Source organism: Numida meleagris, chromosome 2, assembly GCF_002078875.1.
Source record: "Numida meleagris isolate 19003 breed g44 Domestic line chromosome 2, NumMel1.0, whole genome shotgun sequence".
Taxonomy (NCBI): Eukaryota; Metazoa; Chordata; class Aves; order Galliformes; family Numididae; genus Numida; species Numida meleagris.
In genome coordinates, this window is record NC_034410.1 from 122,868,592 (window position 1) to 122,895,289 (window position 26,698).

At 38.8% G+C, this 26,698-nt stretch overlaps 1 protein-coding gene across 1 annotated transcript; it reads left to right on the forward strand.

The window, feature by feature from the left end:
* On the forward strand, positions 1 to 26,698 carry LOC110394357 (Y+L amino acid transporter 2-like). The gene is made up of 12 exons (XM_021388160.1): positions 1 to 3,340; positions 3,433 to 3,527; positions 4,013 to 4,037; positions 11,478 to 11,995; positions 15,053 to 15,178; positions 17,573 to 17,717; positions 18,629 to 18,752; positions 19,545 to 19,648; positions 19,938 to 20,034; positions 21,342 to 21,491; positions 23,326 to 23,509; positions 24,190 to 26,698. Exons 4-12 carry the CDS (start codon positions 11,494 to 11,496, stop codon positions 24,279 to 24,281), a joined length of 1,524 nt encoding a protein of 507 aa, XP_021243835.1. The 5' UTR covers positions 1 to 3,340; positions 3,433 to 3,527; positions 4,013 to 4,037; positions 11,478 to 11,493; the 3' UTR covers positions 24,282 to 26,698.

Consider the following 26,698-nt stretch of genomic DNA (forward strand, 5'->3'; position numbering starts at 1 on the left):
TCAGAGTTTGTTGTTTTGCCCAACTAGAGCTATCTTGGTATCCAGTTTTACAAAGTCTATCACTCTTTGTGCTGTCAAGCAACAAAGATTTACACGCAAGTACTAAGCTAGCATCTCCTGCTGCATACCTGCAAATATGTTTGTTTAACCGGTTCTTTTTCTCAAATCTTATTTTTCAAGGACATCTTATCCTTTCTTCTTTCATCTCACCCCACCGCTCTGCCAATACACAGCGGTATTCTGTGTGTTCCTTACTTCTTCATTAGCAATTCCAAAGAGATTTTTCAGCTTCCTCACTGCCAGGAGGAATGCTGTTGATGTTTCAGAACACTGTTCTTGTTGACACTAAGAGCTTTCTGCTGAGCTGTAATAGCTCGTTAACAGCCTTTTGACTTTCACATTGCCAAAGTAGTAACCTAGGTCAAACTATTCTGCACTTGTTATGGTTAGATCTCAAATACCATTTTAGCACCTATTGTAATTATCTGTATTCATCTTTTTATTTTCACTCTGATTAATATCTTGTGTCATTAGACTCAGAATATCCTGAGTTGGAAGTCTAACTGAGTCATTCAGTCTAACTCCTGGCTCCACGCAGGACTACCCAAAATTCAAACCCTATGTCTGACAGCATTGTGCAAATACTTCCTAAACGCCAGCAGCCGTGACGACTGCCGTGGGGAGCCTGTTCCATGCCCACCATCGTCTTGCAAAGAACCTTTACCTAATATCCAATCTGGTTATTTTTGACCCTCTTTACAACATATACTATACTATCATTACATATACGTCATTGGCAGCATCTGGACACCACCTGATCTTCATGATATGCTGCTACACTTCAAGAAGAACCTTTCATAAATAGTCTGTACTTGTTATATGGACATATCTATTTAGATTGGCACATGGAGCAAGCCCAACCATAGCTCAGTCCTGCATGTGTTGCTGCTCCACTGACACACTGACCAGCCATAGAGTTCATTGATCTTCATGTTCGTCTCCCACACCTTGCGTTAACATGGTTGGTGGAGATTTCTTGGCGTGCCCTGTGTGCTATGTTCTGTCCTGCATGAGCTTTGTTAACTTACCTAAAGATCTGATTTCAATTAGTCAACACAAAGATTGACCTCCTTTTGTCATTCAGACTCTTGCAACTAATGTCAGTGGGCATTCAGTGGCACCTTTTCAATCGGGATTAGTTGTAAGTGTTCCAATTGTAGATGAAGCCTGCGCCAGATAAAGCAATAAGATGGTTGATGGAAGGAGGAAGGGGATGGAGGCAGGGAATAGGAGAAAGTAGAGAGGTTGGCAGAGGTGAAGCTATACTGTTAGCTGCATCAGGGCAATGGTATGAATGAAAAGGTCTTTAGAAATAATGGGAACACTCTTGTTTCCAGTGCAGAGCAGTAATGGCAGTGTAAGCAAGAAACCAAAGGATATCACAACCTTTTCAGGCAAGTGTACTTCCCTCTTTTGTTCTCTAAGCAAATGTGTATTTGCGTAGCAGTAACACAGAAGAATTGCTATGTACAGTAAGTTGGCACAGGAGAGAATCCTCACTGCAGAAGGACTAGTCATAGACTGCAAGGCTGTAAAAATGAATGAGAAAAACATTGTAAAGGAAGTCTTATTCACTTCTTTACATTATTCATGCCATTTACTTAAAAATGCAGGATAAGAATAATTCTCCTGATTTGCAGAATCAAACTCCATAACCTGAGATTAGGTTATAAAGCAGGTATGTTAATTACAGTGCTGCGCCCACACCAGATGCGAGGGGGGTCACCGCCCTACCAAACTCGCATAACCATGGGCAGAAATGTTAGATATTTAAAAGCCAGGCTTATACATATTCAGCAGGTTTCCTGGGATCCATCTACATATTCAGCAGGTTTCCCCGGACCCATCTACATATTCGTCATTTCCCGGGAATTCCTTTGCATATGGTCCCTCCCCGTGGTGCATGCGCTGTAGTTCCTCCTGGTGGTCGTTGGATGAAGGCTCGACATCTTCATCACTGCCCTTTTCACCCCACTGCTGCTTTGCAGAGTCACTCTAGCTTCGGCTGGTTACTTGTACTGGTCCCTGCTGATAATGCAGTTTTGCTGAGTTCCTTTTCTTACCTTGCCTTACATTCTACTTACCCCAGCCCCATGCAATAGTTAACGCTTCAACTGTCCTCTCTAACTCACTCCTTTTCAAAGGAACTAGAATTTGTGTCCAGAGAAGAAATGTTTAAGAATTTTCTTTTTTTCATGCAGGCTGTGTGCTTTATTATTGCTCAGTGCTGATTTCTGTACTGTTACTGTAAATTTGGGGGAAATGTTAAATATGATGTAACCATCAGGGCCAGGCCAGTAATAATTTGGAAAGCATTAATGGAGAAAATGCTTTATGTTCAAGTATGGAGCCTCTACAGAACAAAAGCAAAGGACTGAAGCCAACTCAACAGTGTGAAGCTGAGGCAAATGCCTGATTGACAGTAGCACAGGAAAAAAAACAGTTCAGTGCCTAAACTAAGAAACATGATAAATTCAAACTTAAATTTCAGATTGAAAGTAATTTTTCATTCTTGAAAATAGGATTACAGACTTGCTTTCTACGCTACAGTCTGTTAATACTGCCCTGGCAGGAGCAAAAAAAATTAAGGTGATAGAGGCCCTGAGTAAAGAATGTAACGCTCAGCCTCTCTTTTCCAGCTCAGACTAACACCCCTGCAAAATGTCTGTTGCCAAAATGTTTCTTGATACATTAGGATGTATGTAACTACAAACTTGGGACAGCTGAAATTGTGCAATCATTCCACGCAAACTGAAAGAGTTTCAGGGATAAATAACTCTTCTTCATAGGTAAAAAAAAAACCAACAAAATAATTTGGAGGCTGTTTATTCAAAATACTTTAAAAAAAAAAACAAAACCCACAGCCGTTCCTATGTAAACATTAACAGCGGACCTGTCTCAATCTATCATGGGAAGCGTGTTTTTACAAGACATTACTATAAAAGGAAGAAATAGGAGGAGCACCGACTTACGATTGAAAACTTTGGGATGTTTGTATTTTTCCTTTGGGTCATTGTGCCTTGCAGAATGGAATATGAAACACGATGCAGCACTCCTGCTTGTTCTCCAGTTGGAATACTGAGGCTGACTGGAGGGATATCTGTGTTTGAATGCAATTATTTCCCATCTGGATTCTGATTAAGTGCTGTTACTGGTGCTTCAACTCAGGGGACTGACGATTCTTGATCTGCTGCATCAGCCTCTCCTAAATGCCCTTTGGTACACGACAAATTTATGCCTTACTATTGGTCTCGTCGTTCATGGGAAACAAAAATTCCAGGTTAGTGCTGCATTAGTGCAAGGTCTTGCATTTATTAACTTATGATCTGTCCAGAAGACTTTGTTTCCTAAATCTTTACTTGTTTTTGGTAGATATTGTGCTGTACGTCATACTGATCTTTGTTTGTCCGAAGTACTTCAAAGGGAAGACAATATATTGTTTCAGAAGACACAGGTGAATATATTGGGTAAGTTGTTTCATTCTTTGCTTAGTTTTGTATCTTTTTATCTTTTTAAAAGCATGCTTAATTAAAATAAGATGTTAACACCAGATCAGCCTCTTTTGTGTATGATGCATTATGTCAGAAATTATTAGAAAGGCCACAGATATAATCCTGGTTAAGAAAAGTGAGTGAGTTTATAAGTATTTTATAATGAATAGATTAATAGAAAATATAGGAGAGTCCACAGATAAACATTGCTTTTTGAAAAGAAATAATACCTCTCCCCTCTAAAAATCTGCTTTGCTGAATCGTGCCACAAGATTATAAATTCTTTGTGCAGTGTTAGTAACATGTCTCATAATGCCTTTCTAAATTAACAAGGAGTTAAACAGCATTCACTTGTTAATGTCTGGGGAAGTGTTCTTGTGTTCAGTGTAGGTCAATAAAGGTTTTTCTTGTTTATTGTATTTTTTGTTTTTAACCTTCCTTCTGTCTTATTTCTATCACAGCTTTCTAAGGAAAAAAGAGCAGCTGGTAAGTAAGCTGTCTGCTTCTGCCTGCTAATGACCTCAGTTGGGGTTGTTTGGAGAAACTGCATTCCAGGAGAGCCTGATCTTCCTTCTTGAGAGCTCTCATTGATTTTAGTATTCCTGCAATACTGTAATAAATATAGCAGCTAAAGGCAAGGCTAATCCAAGAGTGAGAGGCTATTCATAGTATCAACTACGTTGTCCTGTGTACTTATTTAAAAGCAGCAGTTAGTCACTATTCAGGTACAGTAATCTCTCTGCAAAAGGAAGAAAGCATATCACCTACTCTATGATAAGCTGCTGCTTTGTCTTTTTCATGCCTTAGATTTGGACTAGAGTAGCTTACCTCTGAAATATCCTTCATGACTTGCTTTGGGATGGGGACAGAGCACTGGGGATGGAGCAGATCCCTTGTCCAAGAAAATCAGCCTCTGACAACAGGAATGTGACTGGAGCATGTTAAGTGTGTGCAGGTGGCCAAGAAGGCCAATGGCATCCTGTCTTGTATCAGAAATGATGTGGTGAGCAGGAAGCAATCCTGCCCCTGTACTCAGCATTGGTGAGGCCCCACCTTGAGTACTGTGTTCAGTTTTGGGCACCTCAAAACAGAAAGGACATTGAGGTGCTGAAAGGTGATTGCAGTGAGAGCAGGGCTGGTCTCTTCTCACTGGTGACTGGTGACAAGACAAGGGGAAATGGCCTCAAGCTGCACCAGGGGAGGTCTAGGTTGGATATCAGGAAAAACTTTACCGAAAGGGTTGTTAAGCACTGGAACAGGCTCCCCAGGGAGGTGGTTGAGTCACCATCCCTGAATGTGTTTAAAAATCGTATGGATGTTGTGCTCGGGGATGTGAATTAGTGGTGGGTTGTTAGAGTTAGGGTAGTATGGTTAGGTTGCTGTTGGACTTGATGATCTTGAAGGCCTTTTCCAACCTGAGCAATTCTATGATTCACGAAATTATTTTTATAAGCATAAAATTTAAAAGCCAAAAGGAAAGCTGATGTTTCCTGTTGAGTGGGATATTTTCTTTAGAGGAGATCAAATTGATTTTTTTTTTTCAAATTTTTATTTTATGCTGTACCTTCATAAGAGATAATCCTGTTTTGTTCACTAAATCTCGTCTCACAATGGAAAAGGTTTAACAGTATTATTTGCCATGAATGCTCCCTTTAAGATCTCCTGTAGCTTGTGCTCAGCAACAGTATTTTGAAGTTTGATTTACACGTTTTGGCCATGTTGAAAACTGTTGTCATCTGATTTCATTCTCCAGCAAGTATTTATATAAAGAGATGTCACTGTTGGTTACTGCTTTTGTTTTATTTTGTCTTATTTTTTCTATCTACTACACACAGGAAAAAAATATAGCCAAAGTGTACTTGAAGGAGATACTGAGATTTCTCAAGATTTTTAAAATGACTTTTTACACATATATTTGTTTCTAATGCAAACATAATTAGAATATTCTAAACGTTGTTTTAAAATGTCATAAATGGCATCTCTAGCATCATTTTCTAACTGCAGTTAGAAACTTTTTTTAATATTGCCTGGTTTGAATTTGCTGTGTTTGTTGATGTCATAGCTGACTTCTGTTGTTCATAAATTATTTGGCAGTAGACAACAATCAATTAAAAAAACACTAAATAATTTGAAATAACATTAAGGATGTGACATTCTAAATGCCCTCATTTTCCAAGGGAATCTGTTGGAGGGAACTTTGTTTGGTATCAGAGAGATCCTCTGAGTTACTAGCTAGTTATTTACTATTTCTTGAACTAAAAGCTTGGAATTTCAAAGCAGCCTAACAGATAGATGCAGTTTACTCCCATGGGAAGTCACTGTGAGCGGTTTTCAAGATGTCATGTTTCCATAACCAAGCCTTGCTTAATCATTTGGCAAAGGTTAATTATTTCCTCAAGAAGGAAGCAATCATTCATTAGGCTGTAGATTCCTGAAGGATGGAAATTGTTTGAGAAAACTCTGCCCTGACAAACCAGCCCTATACTAATTTATGGAAGAACTATCTTTGATTCAGCTTTAGTTTTCAACTATTAGCAAGCTGTTCCTTTTCCTTCACTGTTAGATAGGACTTCTGGTGGTGGCTTCACAAAAAAAAAAACCCACAACAATAATCACCTTTTAGGAATTACCTGTATACAGTGGTGTTTTCCTTCTTTCCTTCTGAACTGACCATCTACAAGTCTCGCTCTGTTGCCCATTATACAGAGAGGTTTTTGTGCTCACTTTTTTTTTCAGAGAGATTGTGGAATCTCCTCCTTGAAAATCTTTCCAAAGCCTCTTGGACATGGTCCTGGGCAATGTGCTCTGGGTGCCCCTTCTTGAGCAGATGGCTCCAGAAGTCTCTGCCAACCTCAGCCATCCTGGAATTCTGTGATTCTGTACATACAACTGGGAGGTAAAGATGAGACTGCGAATAACTCAGGGCCATTAAGCCTATCTGTATTCTCAAGGCCTTCTGCTTTTTCTCCAAGAGGAATATTTTCTTCAATTTGTTGAGGAAGCCCCTGAGAAAGAATGGGACCTGCATGAAAGCAGGATTCTGGAGTTCTGCAGTAGAGATTATTTGCTAACACAAGGCACAGGCAAGAGTTGGCAGCTGTTTCATTTAGCATGCTGTCACACCAGCATGTCAATACCTGCCTGAAAGCCATTTACAGAGAGAAGAAGCTCTTTCTACATGTTATAGGCTATGGGAGCCCATCGAACTGGGACTTCCTCTCTTGCCAGGAAGCTTTTACGTCCTGCTCTTCAGACTTCAAACACAAGAGTAACTGAAATATCTGTATGTAACATTTTTGATGCCATAAAGTTTTATTATTTTAACAGAGTTAGCCTTTACATATTCAACCATGCTAAAGTGGAATGCTGGAATACAAAGAACCTCCCTTTTCCAATTACTGTGTACATTCTTTCTATTCTCAGGAAGCCATTCTGATTCCCTGTGTACTAGAGGATTTACTGTAAAGTTTTGTTGCCTATTATAACAGTTTTCCAGCATTGGCCACCCCTTGGAAGAACTCAGCTTGTTATACCTGTGATGTTTGTCCCTAGAATGCAAGACCTCACAAACATTAACTTGTAGTGGCTTTATCTTGGGATTATATACACCCTTGAAATATGACCTGCAGGGATGCCCAAGTGACAATGAACCAGTCCTGCACCATGCTTGACCAGTGAGTCTTCTTAGCTTAAGCTTTTCTGCGCACCAGTTCAAAGGCAGAAGCAATGATGATGGTCCCAAGATGAGGAGCTGGTAGGATGAAGAGAATGTGACACACAAGGCTGAAGTGACACTGATGGCAGTATGTCAGGACAGAAAATAAGGCTGTGAGTCAGGGTCGGTAGGAATAAAATGATGAGCTATAAATAAGGGAAAGTATTAGACCATGGCAGTAGACCACTGCATCTGCTCAAATTGTTTTTGTTCTTATCTGGATTATAACAGCAGTAAATTCTTTATGCCTGTAACAGCAGATTCTTCTCCTTTTGCCATTATACAGGAAGATTTCACAGGAGACAGTTTCCTAGTTTTTCCAGTTTTCTTAGTATCTTGAAGACTTTGATGAAAACTAATGAGACCTAAGTAAAACTTTAGGGAAGATGTAGTCTTGAATAAAGAAATAAATAATAACTTCCAGATTGTGACCGTGCTGAATAAGAGTAGTGCACTATCAAACCTATTGGGAATACAGGGACAGAGTAGGGCAAGAGCTGCTTAAAAAGGGCTGCTTAAAATTTTTTGTCCTCAGGAAGCTACTTTCTTGCAGAACTTCAGCTAATATAAATTGGGAGTACAGTAAATTCACACCTAATTAATTATGGAAATTGAATGTCTTATCCTTTGATTCTCAAGACTGTACCCATTTGTGGACATAATTCAGTGTCTGGTTAAAAGTTTTGCTAATGTGGCATTTCTCAAAGTACAGAAGTTTCTCAGAATCATAGAATCATAGAATGGCCTGGGTATTGAAAAGGACCTCAAAGATCATCGAGTTTCAACCCCCCTGCTGAGTGCAGGGTTGCCAACCACTAGACCAGGCTGCCCAGAGCCACGTCCAGCCTGACCTTGAACACCTCCAGGGACGGGGCATCCACAATCTTCTTGGGCAACCTGGTCCAGTGCATCACCACCCCCTGTGTGAAAAACTTCCTCCTAATATCTAACCTACATCTCCCCTTGTCTCAGCTTAAAACCATTCCCCCTTGTCCTATCGCTATCCACTCTCATAAACAATTGTTCCCGCTCCTGTTTGTATGCTCCTTTCAAGTATTGGAAGGCCACAATGAGGTCTCTCCAGAGCCTTCTCTTCTCCAAGCTAAACAAGCCCAGTTCCCTCAACCTTTCCTCATAGAAGAGGTGCTCCAGCCTACTGATCATCTTGGTGGCCCTCCTCTGAACTCGTTCCAAGAGCTCCACATCTTTCTTGTACTGGGGGCCCCCAGTACTGCTGGCTGTCTCGGATCACCTCCTTGTCACATATGTGCCTTGACATGTCTTCTACAAAGATCTGCTCCATGATCTTCCCAGGCACAGAGGTGAGGCTCACCGGCCTGTAGTTCTCCAGGTCATCCTTCCTCCCTTTCTTACAAACGGGAGTAATGTTTCCCTTTCTCCAGTCACCGAGGACTTCAGGAGACAGCCATGATTTTTCAAATATGATGGAGAAGCGGCTCAGCGACCACATCAGCCATCTCTCTCAGAACCCTAGGATGGATATCATCCAGCCCCATGGACTTCCATACATTCAGTTTCATGAGGAGGTCTCGGACTTGTTCCACTGTTACAGCAGGATAGAATCTGCTCCTCTCACGCACACCTTGAGGTTCAGGGTCCTGGCAGAGATGGGGAGCCTGACCACCAGTGAAGATCGAGGCAAAGCCAAGCACCTCAGCTTTTTCCATGTCTGAGGAAGCCACTTCCTCAGAGGTGGGGAGCACTCTCCTTGACCTGTGTCCTCCTGCCTATGTACCTGTAGAATCCCTTCTTGTTATTTTTCACATCCCTAGCCAAGTTCAGCTCTATCTGCACCTTGGCTTTCTTATCTTAAGTTTGAACTGTTTCTTCTTCTAATTTATTTTCTTTCAAAATGTTTTTATCCACAGTCACTCATTTATGAAAGATACTTCTCTACACGGCTTTGGTTACACATTTTCAGAGATCTGAAATAATCTTTTGCTAACACGAGGGAAGAAGAAAAATACGCAAGACATTGTTACCGAAAAAATAACTTAATCTTTAACTAAACATCAAAGTTCAGGTTTGATATCATGTACGCAAGTTCCATGTACTAGTGGCAGCCTATCAATTGCATTATGTGTGCTGCTTTACAGGAAAATAACTTCATCTCATTTATCAAAGAGATCTCATTTCAGGGAAGCAGATAGCCCCTGGTTTTGATCAATCTACTTGCATAGTTCCATGTTCATATCATCTAAGGAACAGCTGCATTTTAAATTCTTATTCCCTTTGAGCTGTACCAGCATTTGTGCATTTTGGCTCATATCCAGAGATCTGAATGATCCAGGAAAGAAAAAAAAAAAGAGAGAAAAAAAAAAGCCTAGATCTGTCACAAAAATCACAAGTTGATTTTAAACCAGCTCTGCTTCCAAAATAGTTGATTTGGGGAGTTCAGCACTGAAGTTCTGTGTGCTTCTGTCCCCATGGGCTATTCAGGCAGTTGCAGTCATGGGAAGGGGTTCCTACCAATATCTCATGTAGCCACAGGGAGCTTCTGAAGGTGTTAGCTCACTTCTTTTTTTTTTTTTTTTTTTTTTTCTTGAAGGGTCAAATGACTTCTTTTTCTTTTCATACCGTCAGAAAATGTGTGTCAGGGGTAAGAAACTGGGAATGCTTATTAGAAATTTTAAGGGAGATCCTTGACTGATCTGTTGGGTGCCCAAAATTCCTCCCCTTGGCCAAGATGATATTTTTCATTCTTCAAGGGACAAAGTGAAAAGTGAAAGGAGTCACCCATGTGTGAAGAGAAGGTCAGTGTAAGATGGGATGAACAGTCAAGCTTGAACACCTATAGCATAAATTAATATTTAACTTTATTCCACTGTTCCTCCACTGCTTCTGTGGTTAGAGAAGTGCATTTGGGATGAAAAAAAGCATTTGATTTCTAAAGACAGTTTGATATCTTTTAATCTTTAATCCTCATCAGACCTCGTTAGTTACTTGATTAACCAGGAGACTGAGTTGCACCAAAAAAAGTGGTAAAATCATTATAAATTATTCACAGTTTCTAAAACAGAACTTCTTTACAAAGGAAAAGATACATCTCAGGAAGTTTTGAATTTTTTTTTTTTAATGGCCATCAACCCACATTTTAACAACATACATTTGGGATCAAATGTTTTCAGCCAGCATTGTGCAGAAGAGTTTTGTTCAACACAAAAATACTTTGCTTTAGCTCTTAGGATTTTGAGGAAGTTTTCTTTGGAAGCTCTTCGCAGTGGGTGATTGGAGGGAGAGGAAGGAGAAATGTATTTCTCTTGAGACAGGCACCAAGCAATAGTCATTGTTCTAAGCAAGCACTGGTATGAGTAAGCCTGACCCAAGGATAGGTGTAGTCAGGGGATATCACTGCAGTCCAGGCTGCTATATTTTCTTTTGCTGTCCCTTGCCATTTCAGCACCAAGGAGTGATTTATACAGAGGGTTGATTTATTTGTGTGACCACACAGCTGCATTGTTTTTCCCAGTTCCTGCTGCACTTGGATCTTGCCCTGAGAGTGCTGGTGTTGGACTCCCTCATATGGAAATGTTCTAGGAACACGTGTTCAAAATGCAATCCCTATGCATGCGAGTGGCTTTCACCTAACATTCAAGATGTGTTATTCTCTGTAGGCATAATATAATCTCTTGGAACAGCTAAACATGTTAACATTAACCACCTTAAGCTGGAACTTTTGAGAATCTTTTCTTGTATTCCTCTGTAGATAATTTTCATATGGATGTGATCTGATGAAATAAATGATGAATAATGGAACAGAGTTCCCCCTGACATGGCTGCAAAATCTAGGGAGAGGTATACCTGTATGGGAGTCTTCACTTGAGTTAGAGCATGTTTCCAGGGGAAGAGTGTCTCTTTCTTCCCCAAGATTACTTTAGCAACAGAATGTAAATATTCAATTTAAGACAAATAACAAAAGAGAAGTCAGGGTTCAATTTTAGGAATGTGGAATAAAGAAAGGAAATTTCAGGATTGATAACCAAGGACAGTGACGCATCTCATTCACCCATTAAAAAGGTATACAAGAGTGAAAGGTAGGAATATCCACTCCTATTTTGTTCCTGGACTACAAGAGTAAAGCAGGCAAAATAATTGTTCTTTGTACCATTTGTGCCTTGTACAATAATTATCTTACTCATGTCTCTGATGCCACATGGTTTACAAAAGATGTCGTCTCCTCTTGTTTTCAGGTAATACTATTTGAAGATGCCAATCTCCTGGCAAATATGCTGCAAGAAAAAGACCAAATCTAAGAATGGAAGCACTGAAATGGACGATATGGCAGACACAACTGAAAAAATGCAGATGAAAAAAGAAATTACATTACTAAATGGAGTTTCTTTAATTGTAGGGAATATGATTGGCTCTGGGATATTTGTATCTCCCAGAGGTGTTTTAATGTACAGTGCTTCCTACGGACTCTCTCTCATCATCTGGGCTCTTGGCGGAATGTTTTCACTGTTTGGAGCTTTATGTTATGCTGAGTTGGGAACATCCATTGTTAAATCTGGAGCTAGTTATGCCTACATTCTGGAAGCATTTGGTGCCTTTGTGGCCTTCATTAGACTGTGGTCTTCTTTGCTAATTATTGAACCAACAACTCAGGCAGTGATAGCAATCACATTTGCTAACTATATTGTTCAACCGATTTTTCCTCATTGTGAGCCACCATACGATGCAGTCAGATTGATTGCAGCTGCTTGTATTTGTAAGTAAAGTTCTGATTATTAGAAATTAATAACTATGATAGTAGGTGCCCAGACAAGTTTTTCAGAGTTTTTATTCCTCCCCCTGCTGTAAAAATACTTATTTCCTCCCTTGAATATGTGCTTAGGAATTCATATGCTTTTGTTCAGATGTATTTTGTTTAAGGCTGAGATTATTGGAGGGGAGAGGATAATTCCATCAATTTGAGGGAAGCTGTGACTACTGAGTTAAAATATCTTTATGAATCATGGGTCCAATTTTCTGTTGACATTTGGCTTATGTCCTCTTCTCCTGGTTTCTTGCAAATCATATAAAATGAATAAAAATTACAAAGTTTATGTAAAATTAAAGTTATGGTGCCTTTCTGGTGACCAGTGATAGGACTCAAGGGAAAGGCATGGAGCTGTGTCAGGGAGGATCAGGTTGGATATTAGGAAAATGTTCATCACTGAAAGGGTGATTGGGCCCTGGAACAGGCTTGCCAGGGCAGTGGTCACAGCCCCAAGCTGTCAGAGTTCAAGAAGTGTTTGGACAATGCTTTCAGACGTAGGGTTTCATTTTGGGTGGTCCTTTGTGGAGCCAGGAGTTGGACTCAGTGATTATTGTGGAACTCTTCCTGCTGAGGATGTTCTATGATTCTTTCATTCTAGTATGAGTTTTGTCTCTAGAGAAATTGAGTAGTAATCACATACTCCTCGAAGCTGACTTTATTGAACACAGAGATAAACATTATAACTCTGTCCTCCAGTAAATGGACTGCACTCAGACTTTTTTTTCCATAAAATTTGTTTTTGTCAAGATGGGTCGTTTTCCTTTCAGGCTAAAGTATAGGGTGATCTTTTAGAAACAAATTGTATAACTCAACAAAATCTTCCAAAAGGATGAATGTTTTTAAGTTATTGTGATGTACTCTGACAATTCTGAAAAGAAGTTCTCTCTGTAGCTCTGACTCCCACTAGCATGCTACAGAGGAAGTTCACTTCTTAAGAAGGCTCAGTGATATAACTTGAGGACATCATGACCACTCCAACGAGTGGTCACATCAAAAAGACAACCCTATTCCAAAAGACATTATCAGCTGAAAGCCTCCACTTGCACAGGGAAGTACTTATTTCTTAGAGCAATATTAATTTCCCCAGTTTTCTAGATGCATCTCCTGAAGTCCTAACACTTGGGAGAAGCAATCTTCAAATGCTGATTTTTCATTAAGGCTTTGTTTCTTTTTTAGTTATTCTTGCTGTAGTCTTTGTGTCAATCATCTATGGTATGCTCTAGTACCTCTGATATCTATGAGCTGGTGCAAAAGGTGGGGCTGGCAGCTGCTGCTTTCTCATACAGAAAATTAGCTGCTTCACCACTGACCAGGCTTATAACCAGCACTTTTAAGTACCAGCTCAGATTGCTGGGAAAATTACAGTTTACTGTGTTAACTGTAATAAGCAATTTGGTAGAGTCAGATAGCAAGTTTATTACTAGCTTGAAAAATTTGACAAGGTTAAGGAGCAGTGGATTCAACTGACACTTCACCAACACAGTGCAGATAATGTATCTATATATTTAGTAGTATTTACTGGGAATCCCATGGCAAGATGTTGTTGCCTTTAATTACATATAATGCATCTCATTTTCTGTACACATGCAATAATCATATCCTTTGCAGTGTTTCAAATAGCACTTTATAGCATCGCAAGTAACTCATAAATGTTCAGTATTAAAAACTTCAGTCAATACTTGTTCAATCATTTTTAAGAAATACTGCCAGAATTCTAACTCTTACTGATATATACTACTGTACTATTTTTTCATACCAGAACAAATCCAAAATTCTGTCCTTATTGCACAACATTGGTATATTAACAGTGGGGGCAAATCAGGTCCTGATTCTGTAAATAGTTAGGTGCGTCATTACTTTGACAGCTGGCAGGGCACCCAGTCAAATATGCAGAGCTGCTTGTGACGGAGAAGACAAAAGTCCTGTGAGTGTCTGCAGTTGGCTAATTTCCTCACTAGGTGGTTTTCGTTTTAAAGTTACAAAATCCTTTTTCTTTCTTTCAAAACTAGTGCAGATGATAGGCAGGTCCGAGACACAGAAGAATAGACCAGGAAGACTGCTGGAAAAGAAACAGCCCACACTGATCAGTGCTTGAGGCATCTCTGAACCATCCATGCTGCATTAAGTTGCTGTTTCCAGCAGCTGGGCTTCATACCTGATGCAAAATGCACGTTTCTCTCTGTTTGAACTAAGGAGGTGCCAGGCAGATGAGCTGCCCATGATGCTGTGTATGTTCTCAAAGAGCAGGGGGCATGCTGGCCGAGCAAGCAGCATTACAGGTTCCGGTGCTCCTCACAGCCTCTATCTGCTCATTGGGTTTAACTTGTGCGACAAAGCTGAATGCGAAGAACACGTCAGAAGGATGGAAGGAGAATGAGTCGACCCCACTCAATCTCTGCAACCAACTACTTTGTTATTTCCATTAGACACTGTCAAAATCAATGCTTGAGAGATCTCTGTGAGTACTTCTGTAACCTTCAGGTCTGGGATCGAAGCATGAACGGCACAGCTCCAATCCATGGGCCCAGCAACAGCATGCTGAGCCAGCTCCATTTAGGGTACTACAAAGAGCATCCAAACTCCTTGGTGCAGGAGCTGTCCTTACTCTGTGTGTACATAAGGGCTTGAATTGGTGTGGAGAATTTCAGTGCAAATAAAGAATACAAAGAAATCATATCTTCTGCATGTGCGCAACTTGCATGTGAGCAACTCTGTTGATTCTACAAAAATTTAAAGTTTTAAACATTATTTTAAAAGAGCAGGAGTCACCCTAGAATTCAAACTCAGATGTTTTCTTCATACCTTCATTGACACGAAATAGGCATCACAGTATCCTCCAGAGTAAATCAAGTATTTAATTCAGCTTAATATATCTAAGTGGTCCTGAAATGCTGAAAACTGATTCTGTTGTATTGCTTGGCAGAGGGGTGGTATCTGGAAGGATATACTTGAAGTATGTAATGTCAAACATACAGTGCTTCTCTCATGCATGTTATTTTTCTACAGGTTCCTTAACGTTTATTAACTGCGTTAATGTGAAGTGGGGAACTCGTGTGCAAGATATTTTCACATATGCAAAAGTTATGGCCCTTATCGTGGTAATATCTGTTGGCGTTTACAAAATTGGTAAAGGTAAGAATATTTACTTGCTATTTTTTTATTACTTACTCTTTACTTGCATTTTTAAAAATGAAGTGCATATTAATTTCAAATTCCATGCAGGAAGATCAGAATCCATTAGACTTGCATGTGAAATATTATTTCTTCTGAAAAAGTTATCTGTCATGGGAAGATTAGGGGAATTTTATGGCTTACTAAGCACTGGTTGTTTAATTATTCTTTCATTCTTGCTGTGGCAAACCAACACACACCAAGTTCTGCATTGCTTAGGCTGTATAGCAGATAGCAGCTGAATTAACATCTGTTTGATGTTAGGTGGATTAGGGTTAGCCCCTGTGTCTCTAGTGCATGCTAGTCAAAATTAATAGATTAGTGCTGCACCTTCTCCTGTGACTGAACAGCATAGCTGAAATCCAGGGAAGGAGGAACTTGCTCTTTTCTTCCACTGTGTGAAGGAGATGCTGGCAGTAGTGAGAGGGCTTGCTTATTGCTAGAAACAGGAGACAATACTGTAAGACTGCACTCCTGTGAATCATTGTGGTATGGTAAGGCATCACATGATGGATGAGCCATCTTTTATCAACAGTAACTGAACTGAACTGTGTATACCCGAAAGCTGGATACTAGTTTCTTTCGGAGCTGCTTCTAGTCTTTGTATATGACAAAAGTTTTTATTTTGTTAGACTGGGCTCTGGTACATTGAGGTCTCTTCCAACTGTAGCGCTGTTACTTAGTAATTAAGGTTTCTTTTTCAGTTTCCTTTCCCATGAAATCCCTAAATAGGCATTGTGTCTTTATTCAGTAACAGTAAAGATAGCTTTCCCTCTTCTGTTTATGAATTGTCTCTTTTTTTCTGTAGGAACTAACTTGTAAAACCAAATGGGAGTGCTTGCTTCCCCGTGTTTTCTGGCATTTACCTTTCCTTGGCTCCAATTCTAATATATCAACTGTTATTATACCGTAAAGATCTTAAGTGAGCTTTTTCGTTTAACCATATCAGCTTATGTCATTTGTCATTGATTTGATCAAATCTAAACAAAACTGAATAAATTAACGCAGTCCTAAGGTTGGTTTCTTTACATTGTTACCTGGGTCAAGAGGACAAAGGCAAAGAGGAAGCCTTCTTGCAAGGAATGGTGGCAAAGGTCTCATCTCTAATTTGTCTGAATAGAACCAAGTGCTTAAATACAGAAAGGGCTGGGGGGGGAAGAATGAGACTTCTGGAGGAAGCTGTGATCAGATCAGTCACTCTTTTAAACTCAGCTGCTTGTTTCAATTGAAAGAACAGCTGTCATATTTTAGCCCTGCCATGCTCCTTCTGATGTGCTGACATAGGACTCTTTTTTAAAAACACTGTGAATATATCTGATTTTTGAGTAGGTGCTCTCTAGTTAGAAAGCTTTTCTTGGTCCTATTGGATATTTTCCTTTTTTTTATTCTTTCCTACAATTTTCTTCAGCTATGTCCTCCAAGTGTGTTGATCTTTCAGCTTCACCTTCCTAGCAGTCTATGGAGAAAAAGATTTTGTTACGAATGTGAAAGACTGGTATTTATTGTTCTTCAAAGACTGAATTGCTTTTGCGGTATCAGTGGATTTCTTAGTCTAACCACAAGATGAAGTTACTTGATTTTATAGTGAATGCTTTACTTTCTTCCCTAACGGAGGTTTCAGCATGTTTCTGTCTCCCTTAATACTCAAACCCACTTCCATTTATGTTAGATAGTTCACTTTCCTTCTGCAAATTCAAGCAGGCCTTTCTTCCTCTTTTCAGGACTTCAGTGAAGGTTTCATGAGCAGTTCTTCTATTTTGCAGTTTTCTGCAGGTTCTTGTCTCAGCTGATTGAGCTAAACTAGAGAATTTAGTAAGGGAGTATTTTCCTGTGTCTTCTCTTAATTTTGGTGAACAGGTTTATGGGGATTTTTCTCAAGACCCCCACTGAGATGGGGTCTTGAGAATTTCTCACTCCGTTGGCCACCAGTTCTTTTGGTGACAATACAGGTAGGAGAGGATGGAATATGAGACAGATTCAGAAATTGAAATTGGGTTTCTCAACTGTCTCTCCCTGACTGAAAGATCATAGCCCTCAGCATTTCACCCTCTCTTGGTAGGCTAGGGATTGGTGCCAGGGAATGAGGAAGCTGTGAGGTCTGGTGGAATTTCCCAAGTGACGTCCAAATAGCAAACATGGGAAAATGTATTGTCAGTGTAACTGTCTGAATGTCTGTACTCCATAGTTGACTGAAACTCTTTTATTCGTCAAGAGGAAATGTAACTTCTAAGAAAAGTGATGAAACCAGGATGAAATTGTTTTTATTTTGGCGGGGATAGATGAGACATTTTGTGTAGTGCCCTAGATCTTAATCTTTGACATGTAACAGGTAATTGGTACCTGCCATTTGTACAGGAGAAACAGAAAACCTCAGAGCTCCCTTTGAGGGCTCAGCAACAGACCCGGGAATGATCGCGCTGGCTCTGTACTCAGCCCTCTTTTCCTACTCGGGGTGGGACACCCTGAATTATGTCACCGAGGAGATGCAGAACCCTGAGAGGTAAATGAACGTTCTGTTTTCAAAGCACTGGAAAGTGTCCTGGTAAGGCAGGACAAGCTGCTTTCTGTTTCTGATTAGAAATGAGTCTAACCACTTTCTCTACAAAAACACTTATTTCCAAAAGAACTAGTAAGCAAGAACTCCTCTCTCACCAGTTGTATCACATTAATAATTTTCCTCCTTATATGTATTTTATTCCTTATACTTTGGATTAAACTTTTTAAAAGGAGAAGAACAAATCCCTGCTGAAAGTGTGGGTCCACCTCTGCTTTCTGAAATTCCCTACTTCTTCTCAGTCAGACAAAACAATTATTTTATTTTCCATGACTGCCTTTGCCACCAAGAGAGTAAGACTGTCAAGTTTATGACTGTTTTATCTTGTGGTCTTCAGTGTTGCTGTTTACGGGCAAAATGTTTCATCTTGCTGAAGGCGAAAGGTTAAATGAGAAATTAAAAAAAGTCCATAGTAGCACTGGATGTGCCATCTCCTCTTTGTAGGGATGTCCACCCTGTGGAGTGGTGTGCTTTGCCTGTTCAGACTGATACAAGTCCACCTTGTCTTGGGACATGCACAGGTTATGAGCCAAGAAAAATGCTACAATCAAGAAAATGCCTAAGCATGCATTTCAAGTGCTCTCTTAAACTGCTTTATATAAAAGGCAGTTTTTAAAGTATACAGGTACAAATGTACCATTTTTCTCTGAGATTTGTGACAGAGCCACGAGAAGCCAACTAAGCTGCTTAGGGAATTGTTTCACATGTGGATGAATTTTATTTTGTAACCCTGTGATTACAAAATGTTGGATTACAAAAAGTGATGGATGTATCCACTTGCAAATGTTTGAATTTAGGGACAATATTTTATCTAAATTTGAAGAACGTGAAATAATTTTGCCATTTTCCTTTTGCAGGAATTTACCTCTTTCTATTGCAATTTCCATGCCTATTGTGACTATTATTTACTTGCTGACTAATATAGCGTACTACGTAGTGCTGGACATGTCAGCACTCCTCACAAGCGATGCAGTAGCTGTGGTAAGTTGCATAAAAAGACAAAACCAAAAGTTACTGCCTGGAAGAAACTTCCAAATTCTTCCACTGTGGAAGAATCTCAGGGAGCATACTTATCGGCAAAGCAATTGAAATATTTCTATGCTGAAGATGTTTGCTTTGTTTTAAACCTTGTTTTTGTGTAAGAGTACCAGTATGTTAGAAGGTGCATTTCAAGTTCATGCTCATTAAATCTCTTCTTGTAAAATCCTCTTATGTACTCTGTAAATCCTGGACCTCACAGTACTTCACTATAGAAGATTCTTTCATTAAAGCTAGGCGGAGAAATAGCTATGGAAAGTCTGGGATTTAAGAACTAGGGTCTTTTTCTGTAATTTTAATGTAAAGTGGGTGATTTTTAGTACTGCAGGATTGAAGCAATATTTTCAACACAAAAATATGCCATGACATGATTTTTTTAAAACCCCATTGATATGTTATATGAAATTACCATCATAAATAATGGATTAATGCAATCAGGATTTGTCAGAATACCTTATAAAAATAAATTTTCATCTGTTATTTCGTTGATTTGATTTCAACTTAATTTTCTACTAATCTCTTTTTAATACATCTGTCATTTTTATTTTTATGTTGCTCTTTTTTTCTTTTTTTTTTTTTAACCAGTTTCTGGTTTCCCAAGTCACTAGCAGTGTCAGAGGACAGCAATGGCTATGGCACTAAAATTGGGCTGAGGTGTTCTCAAGAGGCTTTCCCAGGCTTGTCCATATATTTAATGTAATAGGCCTCACTACTGTTTTCTTTCTTGCATTACAGACGTTCGGCGCTGAAATGCTTAGTTATGCTAAATGGATAATTCCTGTAGCTGTGGCCATGTCTTGCTATAGTGGCTTGAACTCATCAATAATTGCAGCATCGAGGTATGAAATATATGATTTATTTAAAGTAATAAAAAAGAAATCGTTTGTCATTAATCTGGATTCCTCACTACCACATTGTAAAAGGGACACTGTTAATTTCTGCATGCTAAATTGTTCATTTATGGTGCCAAGATAATTATGATATAAACTATAGGCACCAGAGAACAGAGCAGCATTTACAATACACAGATAAAATAATTAATTCTGTCTTTGTCAGAAAGGAACAAGACATTCCTTGGCTAACTGTCTGGTTGTTCGAGGGGGCTTTTTTTCTTTTTTTTTTTTTTAGGCTTTTTTATGTTGGAGCCAGAGAAGGACACCTCCCTGACAGTCTGAGCTTGATTCATATAAAGTGTTTCACACCAGTCCCTGCTCTTCTCTTTAATGTAAGTGAAAGCCCAGCACCATGCCTGGCATGATTAGCTGGGGATGCAGACACAAAGAGTGTTACTTCTCCCTACTGTGCACTGCTCCCTGGCTTTCCTTCACTGGAGAGATCTTCCTCAAATGGCCACGATTTCTAAAATTCATTCTATTCAGTGCATTTTCTTCAGTGGTAACAGAATGGCCTGATTCTGTTATGTGCTCTCTGATTGTACAAGTAATCAGAATTAGAAAGAGAAGCTTAGAAAATGGCTAACTATGTAACATGTAGACTGGAGTTAAGTCTTTATATGAGTTTTCAGTGTCCATTGGAGAAGAATTTGACAGGAAGATCTCTCTGACACTCCTGTAGGCCAATTTTCTAGGGCTCTAGTTATAACATGAGTGTTAAAGCATTTAAGTTCATAATGTTGGATGCCTATACTTGTTATTAATTTCTTCTGCTCTCACAATACAAATAAATCCTGCGACACAAAAGCAAGTGAGCACAGCATACAGTATTCATGCAAATGATTTTAATTAATAATCCATAAATCTAATAGATTAAAATAAGGATGAGGATACACACAAGAAAAGAAAGTGGAATCATTCAAAAGCATTTCATTCTTTTTTTATTTGAACTTGTGTTTTATTTGGTGTCCTGCCTTACCATGTTTTAAATCAAGGATATGAGCAGAGTATCTCACCAGTCCTGCTGGACATACTAGTAGATATTGTCTCATTATGGATACTCCCTTAATACAACGCCATCCCCCTTTTCTCTGGTGGATTTTTTCTGCTCATAAAAAGAAGACTGCTTACTTCTGTTTCTCGTGTTTGTTAAAGCAGTCATTAAATTCCTGGTATTTTAGATCTCATTTAACCCTTTCCATGCAGAGTATATTCCATGCACACTTGTATAACGCAGAATTTACTCTAATGTTCTCAATGAATGGACTGTGAGCACTTCCAAAGGAGAAACAAAATTAAAAGTGAGATTTTGGACTGAAGCTGATCAGAGCAGTTGGCCCAGCCAAGGTTCGGCTGCTCATATGTCCTTCTTAGGAGCTGCTGAAACGCAGCTTCACAAAGGCAGAACCTCTTCAGCCAGGCCTGGATCTGTCACTGCTACGTTTGAGGAAGAGATACCAGCAGATTTCATGCAGTGCATTTGTGGGTTTCTTAGTTTTAATTATATCCTTCCTGCAAGGACCTGATCTCCAGCCAAATATGTTTGAAACAGGCCTTTTTATAACTTTACTACCTGTTTTCTTTTTAATATGACGTTTATTTATTTTCCCATTAAAATGCCTTTATTTTTTATCTCCAGGGTTTAATGACTTTGCTTTATCTCCTTGTGGAAGATGTTTTCCTTCTCATTAATTACTATTGCTTCAACTACTGGCTCTTCGTGGGTCTGTCTATTGCAGGACTAATATACTTGAGATATACTCAGCCACGTAGACCACGGCCTATTAAAGTAAGTGAGAGGAAATAGCTGTAACAGCCAGCTAGTAAAAAGGGGTACGTTACACATAATCCCAAAATCATAACATTGCCAATTGTGTTACGGGCTATTCATTTCAGCTATAGAAATCCTGTTAGCATAGGAAGAAAGAAATGAAGGAGCAAAACCTATTTCAGTTTCCACAAGAACATCTGTTCTGGTACTCTTGCTGTGAGGTTGAAATGATATTTTCAATTTCTTCTTCCTTTCATTAAAATTTAAATTTCTCTCTCTTTTTTTTTTCAAATAAATAAGACTAAATAAATCACTGGGGTTCACAGTCAGTTCTTGGTCTTTTTAGTTTTGTTCACAAAGGACCACAATATGTGATGGGGGGCTCCAGGGAGGTTCACACTGGTCAAACTTAGATAGATTAAGAAATTCATCAAGAATCCCTCCAAAGACCAGAAATGCTAAAAATTCTGCCCATGTAGAAGTTCAAAAGCTTGAATAACCAAATATAGACATTCAGCCCTCCTGATGCACAGTGATCGTATGCAGTGAAAATCAAGCTTAAAACTGACAGTAGAAGAGCATCTGGCTATACCAAGGTGAGGGAGCCAGCAGAGAAATGAAGCGTACGTACAATTCATTTCTAGCTTTAATCCAGTGATTGTCCAGGATGCAGGAATGGAAGCCCAGAGCTTCCCTCAGGCACAGAAAGCTACATGCTCATGTTTGACTGTGTTCCCCTGGCTCCAAGACCTGCTTCCTAGCTCTGCAGCGATACAGCAAAATTATGAGAAATCCAAATTAACATCGTATCTTTTGAAGCTTTTCTAAATATTTCTTCCTTGTTACCCTATATTCCTGCACCATCTTTACCAGCACTTTTTTTTCCTGTTTAATTGTAGCATCCTGAATATAAAAACTAAAATATGCTCAGCACCTACTGCTAAAAAACTTACACAAATCAAATATTCCTGAAGTATTCTCACGCTTTATTTTCAAACTTTCCTACAAGATAAAATAAGATAAAATTTTGCCTTATGGACAGTTTTGGTATTGACTCTACTAAAGCAAGGTAGATAGTAGATAATGACTATTTAATTCCTATCAGCATTTGCCAGCTTAGTCAATATCTCAAGTTTGCATACACTTTTTTTTTTTTATCATAGCCATTGGTTTTCATCACCTTATAGTTTTAATAGTTTTAACTTTCATAAGAAGTATTTATACCAGTAAAATCTCCAGATTTCAGCCAGTGCTCAAATGCCATCTCCTGAATTCTTTACAAGTCTCATTACTACAGCTAGTGAAAAATATTCTAGTAAAAAATAAATCCATACATGAGTTATTGCAACTTCCCTTATCTGTGATATATATTTGCTAAGTGCCCTGGCAAAATGGTTGTAAATCAACCATTTAGTTTTGTAGAATCAGGATGGTAATTGAAAGTCTAGCTCCGATGGTTTCCCATCAAATCTGCAATTAAAAATTTGCAATTGAGGTTAGAGGGAAAACTACCCATTACTGTTCAATTTTAAAGTAGTGCTTTCAGAGATTGGTCTCTTACTTATGTGGAAAGGAACTAAGCTTGTACAGGTCTGAAGACCACAAAATGGTCATCAGATTGTCAGGAATGTACCAAAAAGAGGCTCTTAGCAGCATAAACTGAAGCTACCTACCATAAGCATACTGACTGTAGCCATTCAAAAGATAATACACAGTACTTACTAGACATATAATCAGTAATTATGTTTTTATTATTGACCTGTCCTATTTTAAACTACAAAGTTTGACTTTTCCAATGGAATATTTACTACTTCCCTTAATAAGTGTTTAATTTTGTTTTTTTTCTCCACAGCTTAATCTCTTCTTCCCTATCATATACTGTATGTGTTCCCTTTTCCTGGTCATAGTTCCTCTCTACAGTGACACGATCAATTCCCTGATTGGCATTGGTATTGCCCTCTCAGGTGTTCCTGCATATTATTTAGGAGTCTATCTGCCAGTTGAAAAAAGACCTAAATGGCTACAGTGGCTCTCTGGTAAGTAATACTATCTTTTCTTAGTCATAGTGCCAACATTTTGAATGTTTGATCAGAAGAAAGTATAACTTTTCATAGATTTTTCTTCCCATATGATGTTTTCCTATGCTGCATACAGCATATCTCATCGTTTGCTTCATCACATGGCCCTGAAAACAAAGGCATGCGTACCTGTACAAAACAGTCCAGTATGTGGATGTAATATGGTCTTCTGTGGTGTTAAGCCATTTCGGAATATTGGCTCAATAAAAACTCTGCAGGATTGTGAAGAATAAATGTATGCATTTTAATATCTTGGAAGGAAGTAATACCAGAAGACCACTGCTTCACTTCCTGATTGAGAAAAAGGATATCAGAGTCGGAAATGTCTATATGTTTTCCTAAATTATGAAGTAATGAATGATTGGCCTAAAGGCTAGATTCTACTTCTCAAGTTCAGGCAATCTTGAAAATCAAAATTGTAATATTTTTGTTCAGTTTGACCTCAGATGTCAATCTGACAATTAAATGGAAATGTTGATTAAGAGAGACTTTATTTTTAATTATTGATCTCTTTTTGCCTCTATCTATTCATTATATTTCCCTAATATCTGCATAGTGCTTTCAAATACCTCAAAAGTCCATACATATGTCAAAGATATAACTTTGTCTCAGCTACACATTTTTGCTCTGTATTGCAGTTACAACAACAAAATACGTTCAGCTGCTCTTCTACTGTGCTCTGTCAGACCTGGACATAGACATGGAACCTACAAAAGCTAAAAGCAAATAGGGTTGCCCTGACATTGGGAACTGCACTTGACACATCCTGTCTGGAACAATTTTTATAACCTGAAGTTCTCTCCATATCCTCAGTTACACTAAAGCACCAGTTTGATGTCTGTTAATGTCTGCTTGTTTCATAAACCACTTGCCAGCCTCTGTTTTACAGGGTTTTTTTTTTTAACTGTTCAGTAACAGTTATTGAACAGCACTTTGAAACTATATAACACTTATCAGTAGATAGTTATTGGGTTCATTGCAAAAACTTAATAAAAAACAAATAAGTTCCATCAGAATCCTAAGAAATAAATTGATCAATGTAACAAAAATCAGACACGTGCAAGATTCAAAACCAGAGTTGGAAAGTAGAAGCCACAGTGTACTTCTAAAAATATTACTAAATTCTTAGCTAAATAAAAAAATATATAGTCAATACTGGATAGGATACAGTTGGCAGTTGGTTTTGGTCAATTATATTTTGTGAGAAATTCTATTTTGGTTATATGCCATATTCATTACCCTTTTGTGGAGGAAGTATCCTCTGCAAACAAATGACGCTCTTGTCACTGAAGTATTTTTGCCTTCTAGCAGAATATCTCGCTGTGGAGCACTGTAAGGTACTGAGCTGCTCCGTTCACTGCATTCAGGGAAAACACATTTCCGTAGCATCCACTGCTTGCTTTCCAGTATCAAAAGTGTGGCCCAATGAATCATACTAATTTTTTTTTGCATAGTAGAACTTATTTAAGGATTTTTTAAGTAGAAATTAAAAGACTTTGACTAAAAATCCCATGAGGTTGGAAGGGACCTCTGGAGGTCACCTGGTCCAAATCCTACAGGGTCACCTAGAGCAGGTTGCCCAGGTTCCTGCTGGCACAGCAACCTTCAGCCCTGCTCTTCAGCACACAAAGAGCCTCCTGCACTGGCTGCCAGACCTCCACATCTTGCAGCTGCACCCACCAGCGAAAACCATGAAATAAATGGGCAGTGAAGAACATTACATTTTTCAGTGTGGTGCACAGGAATGTGTAACCAGTCCTAATTCTTAGCAGCTTCAAGTGGAAAAGACAATAACTGTCATAGAAAATAAAAACCAACCGGACTATAAAAACAACAGTTCCACTTCTAATCTGCTTCATAGATATGTAGCACTATTTGTTATCCTTCTTGTCGATTCATACTTTCTGTAACTATATTTGAATGTAGCGTATATTGTTTCTAATTCAAGTCGTATCATTGCTACTCAAGTAACCCCAAGTAAGTTATTTTTTTTTTAATCTTACATAAGTCCCTGTAGCTTCTACTATTATTTTCTTTATTTGTGTCTATCCAGACAAAGAGAAATGGAATAGGGAAGAAGGCAATTGTTGCCACTGTAACCTTCCTTTATTCCCTCCCTACAGTGTAAGGTCATTTGCAAGATGATAATTCCATGCATCTCCAGCCCTATGCTTGCTGGTAGTTCTTCTGTGAAACTTTCTGTTCATATTCAAATGCCACCCATTGCAGCATTTGTGGGATTTTCTTTTGATGCAAAGTGCTAAGTGATAAAAATGCACTAAACTAAGGTAAGGTGAAGATCCTAGAAATGTATATTTTGCTTTTTGGAAGCTATGAATTTCATGCACTAAAATCACTTAAATATCACAATCACAGAACATTAAGAGGAAAGAAGATCAAGGGTGTAATTTAGCTTGCCCCATTCAGAGCACTCCCATGTACTCTTCATGTACCCAAGTGCCTCTGTTACAGTATAGCATGGTGTTCATTCTGCTCTATGACTTCACAGAAATACTGCATTGTCATCTTTTGAAGGCACCAGTTAACGATGAAGTTGAGATCCCACAGGGCACACAGAGAATATAAACCCTACAAGACAGTGCCAAATTAAACCTAGCAGTCTTTGTCTCCGGAGTTCAAAGTCACGCTTGGTGATGAGCTTTGTGTCACATCAAGAAAGCACTGCACCATGCTATAAAGTTGTTCTTTACAGGACCAAATCTACTAAGTGGTTTGAGACAACTGAAATGATATCTCAGGTTGTAACAGACAGCGGGCACCAAAGGTAGTGTAAGAAGGACTAGGAACATTTCCATAGAAATTCAGAGCTGATAAACTTTGTGGTTTTTTGTTGAAATCTGTTTTTGTATGAATCTGTTTCCTTTCTGGGCACCACATGCAAGCTTCCATTTTCTTTCTTTCTGGACAGGAGACAAGTGGAAGTGTATTAGTAGTAAGATGCAATGCTATAAATGTGAATACTGTTATTGAAATTCTGGATGGACATTGGAATCTCAGAAATGTTCATGTATTTGTTGATTTTTAATTCCTTACGAATAACATGTGTAGTTGTTTTCAAATATCGAAAGCCAAGTCACAGATGCTGAAATATTTAAATAAATCACATTTGATCCTTGGCAAATGCTA

Coding starts and splice junctions, on each gene's coding strand:
- LOC110394357 (XM_021388160.1), top strand. CDS start 11,494: ATGCCAATCTCCTGGCAAATATGCTGCAAGAAAAAGACCAAATCTAAG. Junction 18,753..19,544: donor CAAGCGATGCAGTAGCTGTG/GTAAGTTGCATA, acceptor CTTGCATTACAG/ACGTTCGGCGCTGAAATGCT. Junction 20,035..21,341: donor TCCCTGCTCTTCTCTTTAAT/GTAAGTGAAAGC, acceptor TTTTATCTCCAG/GGTTTAATGACTTTGCTTTA.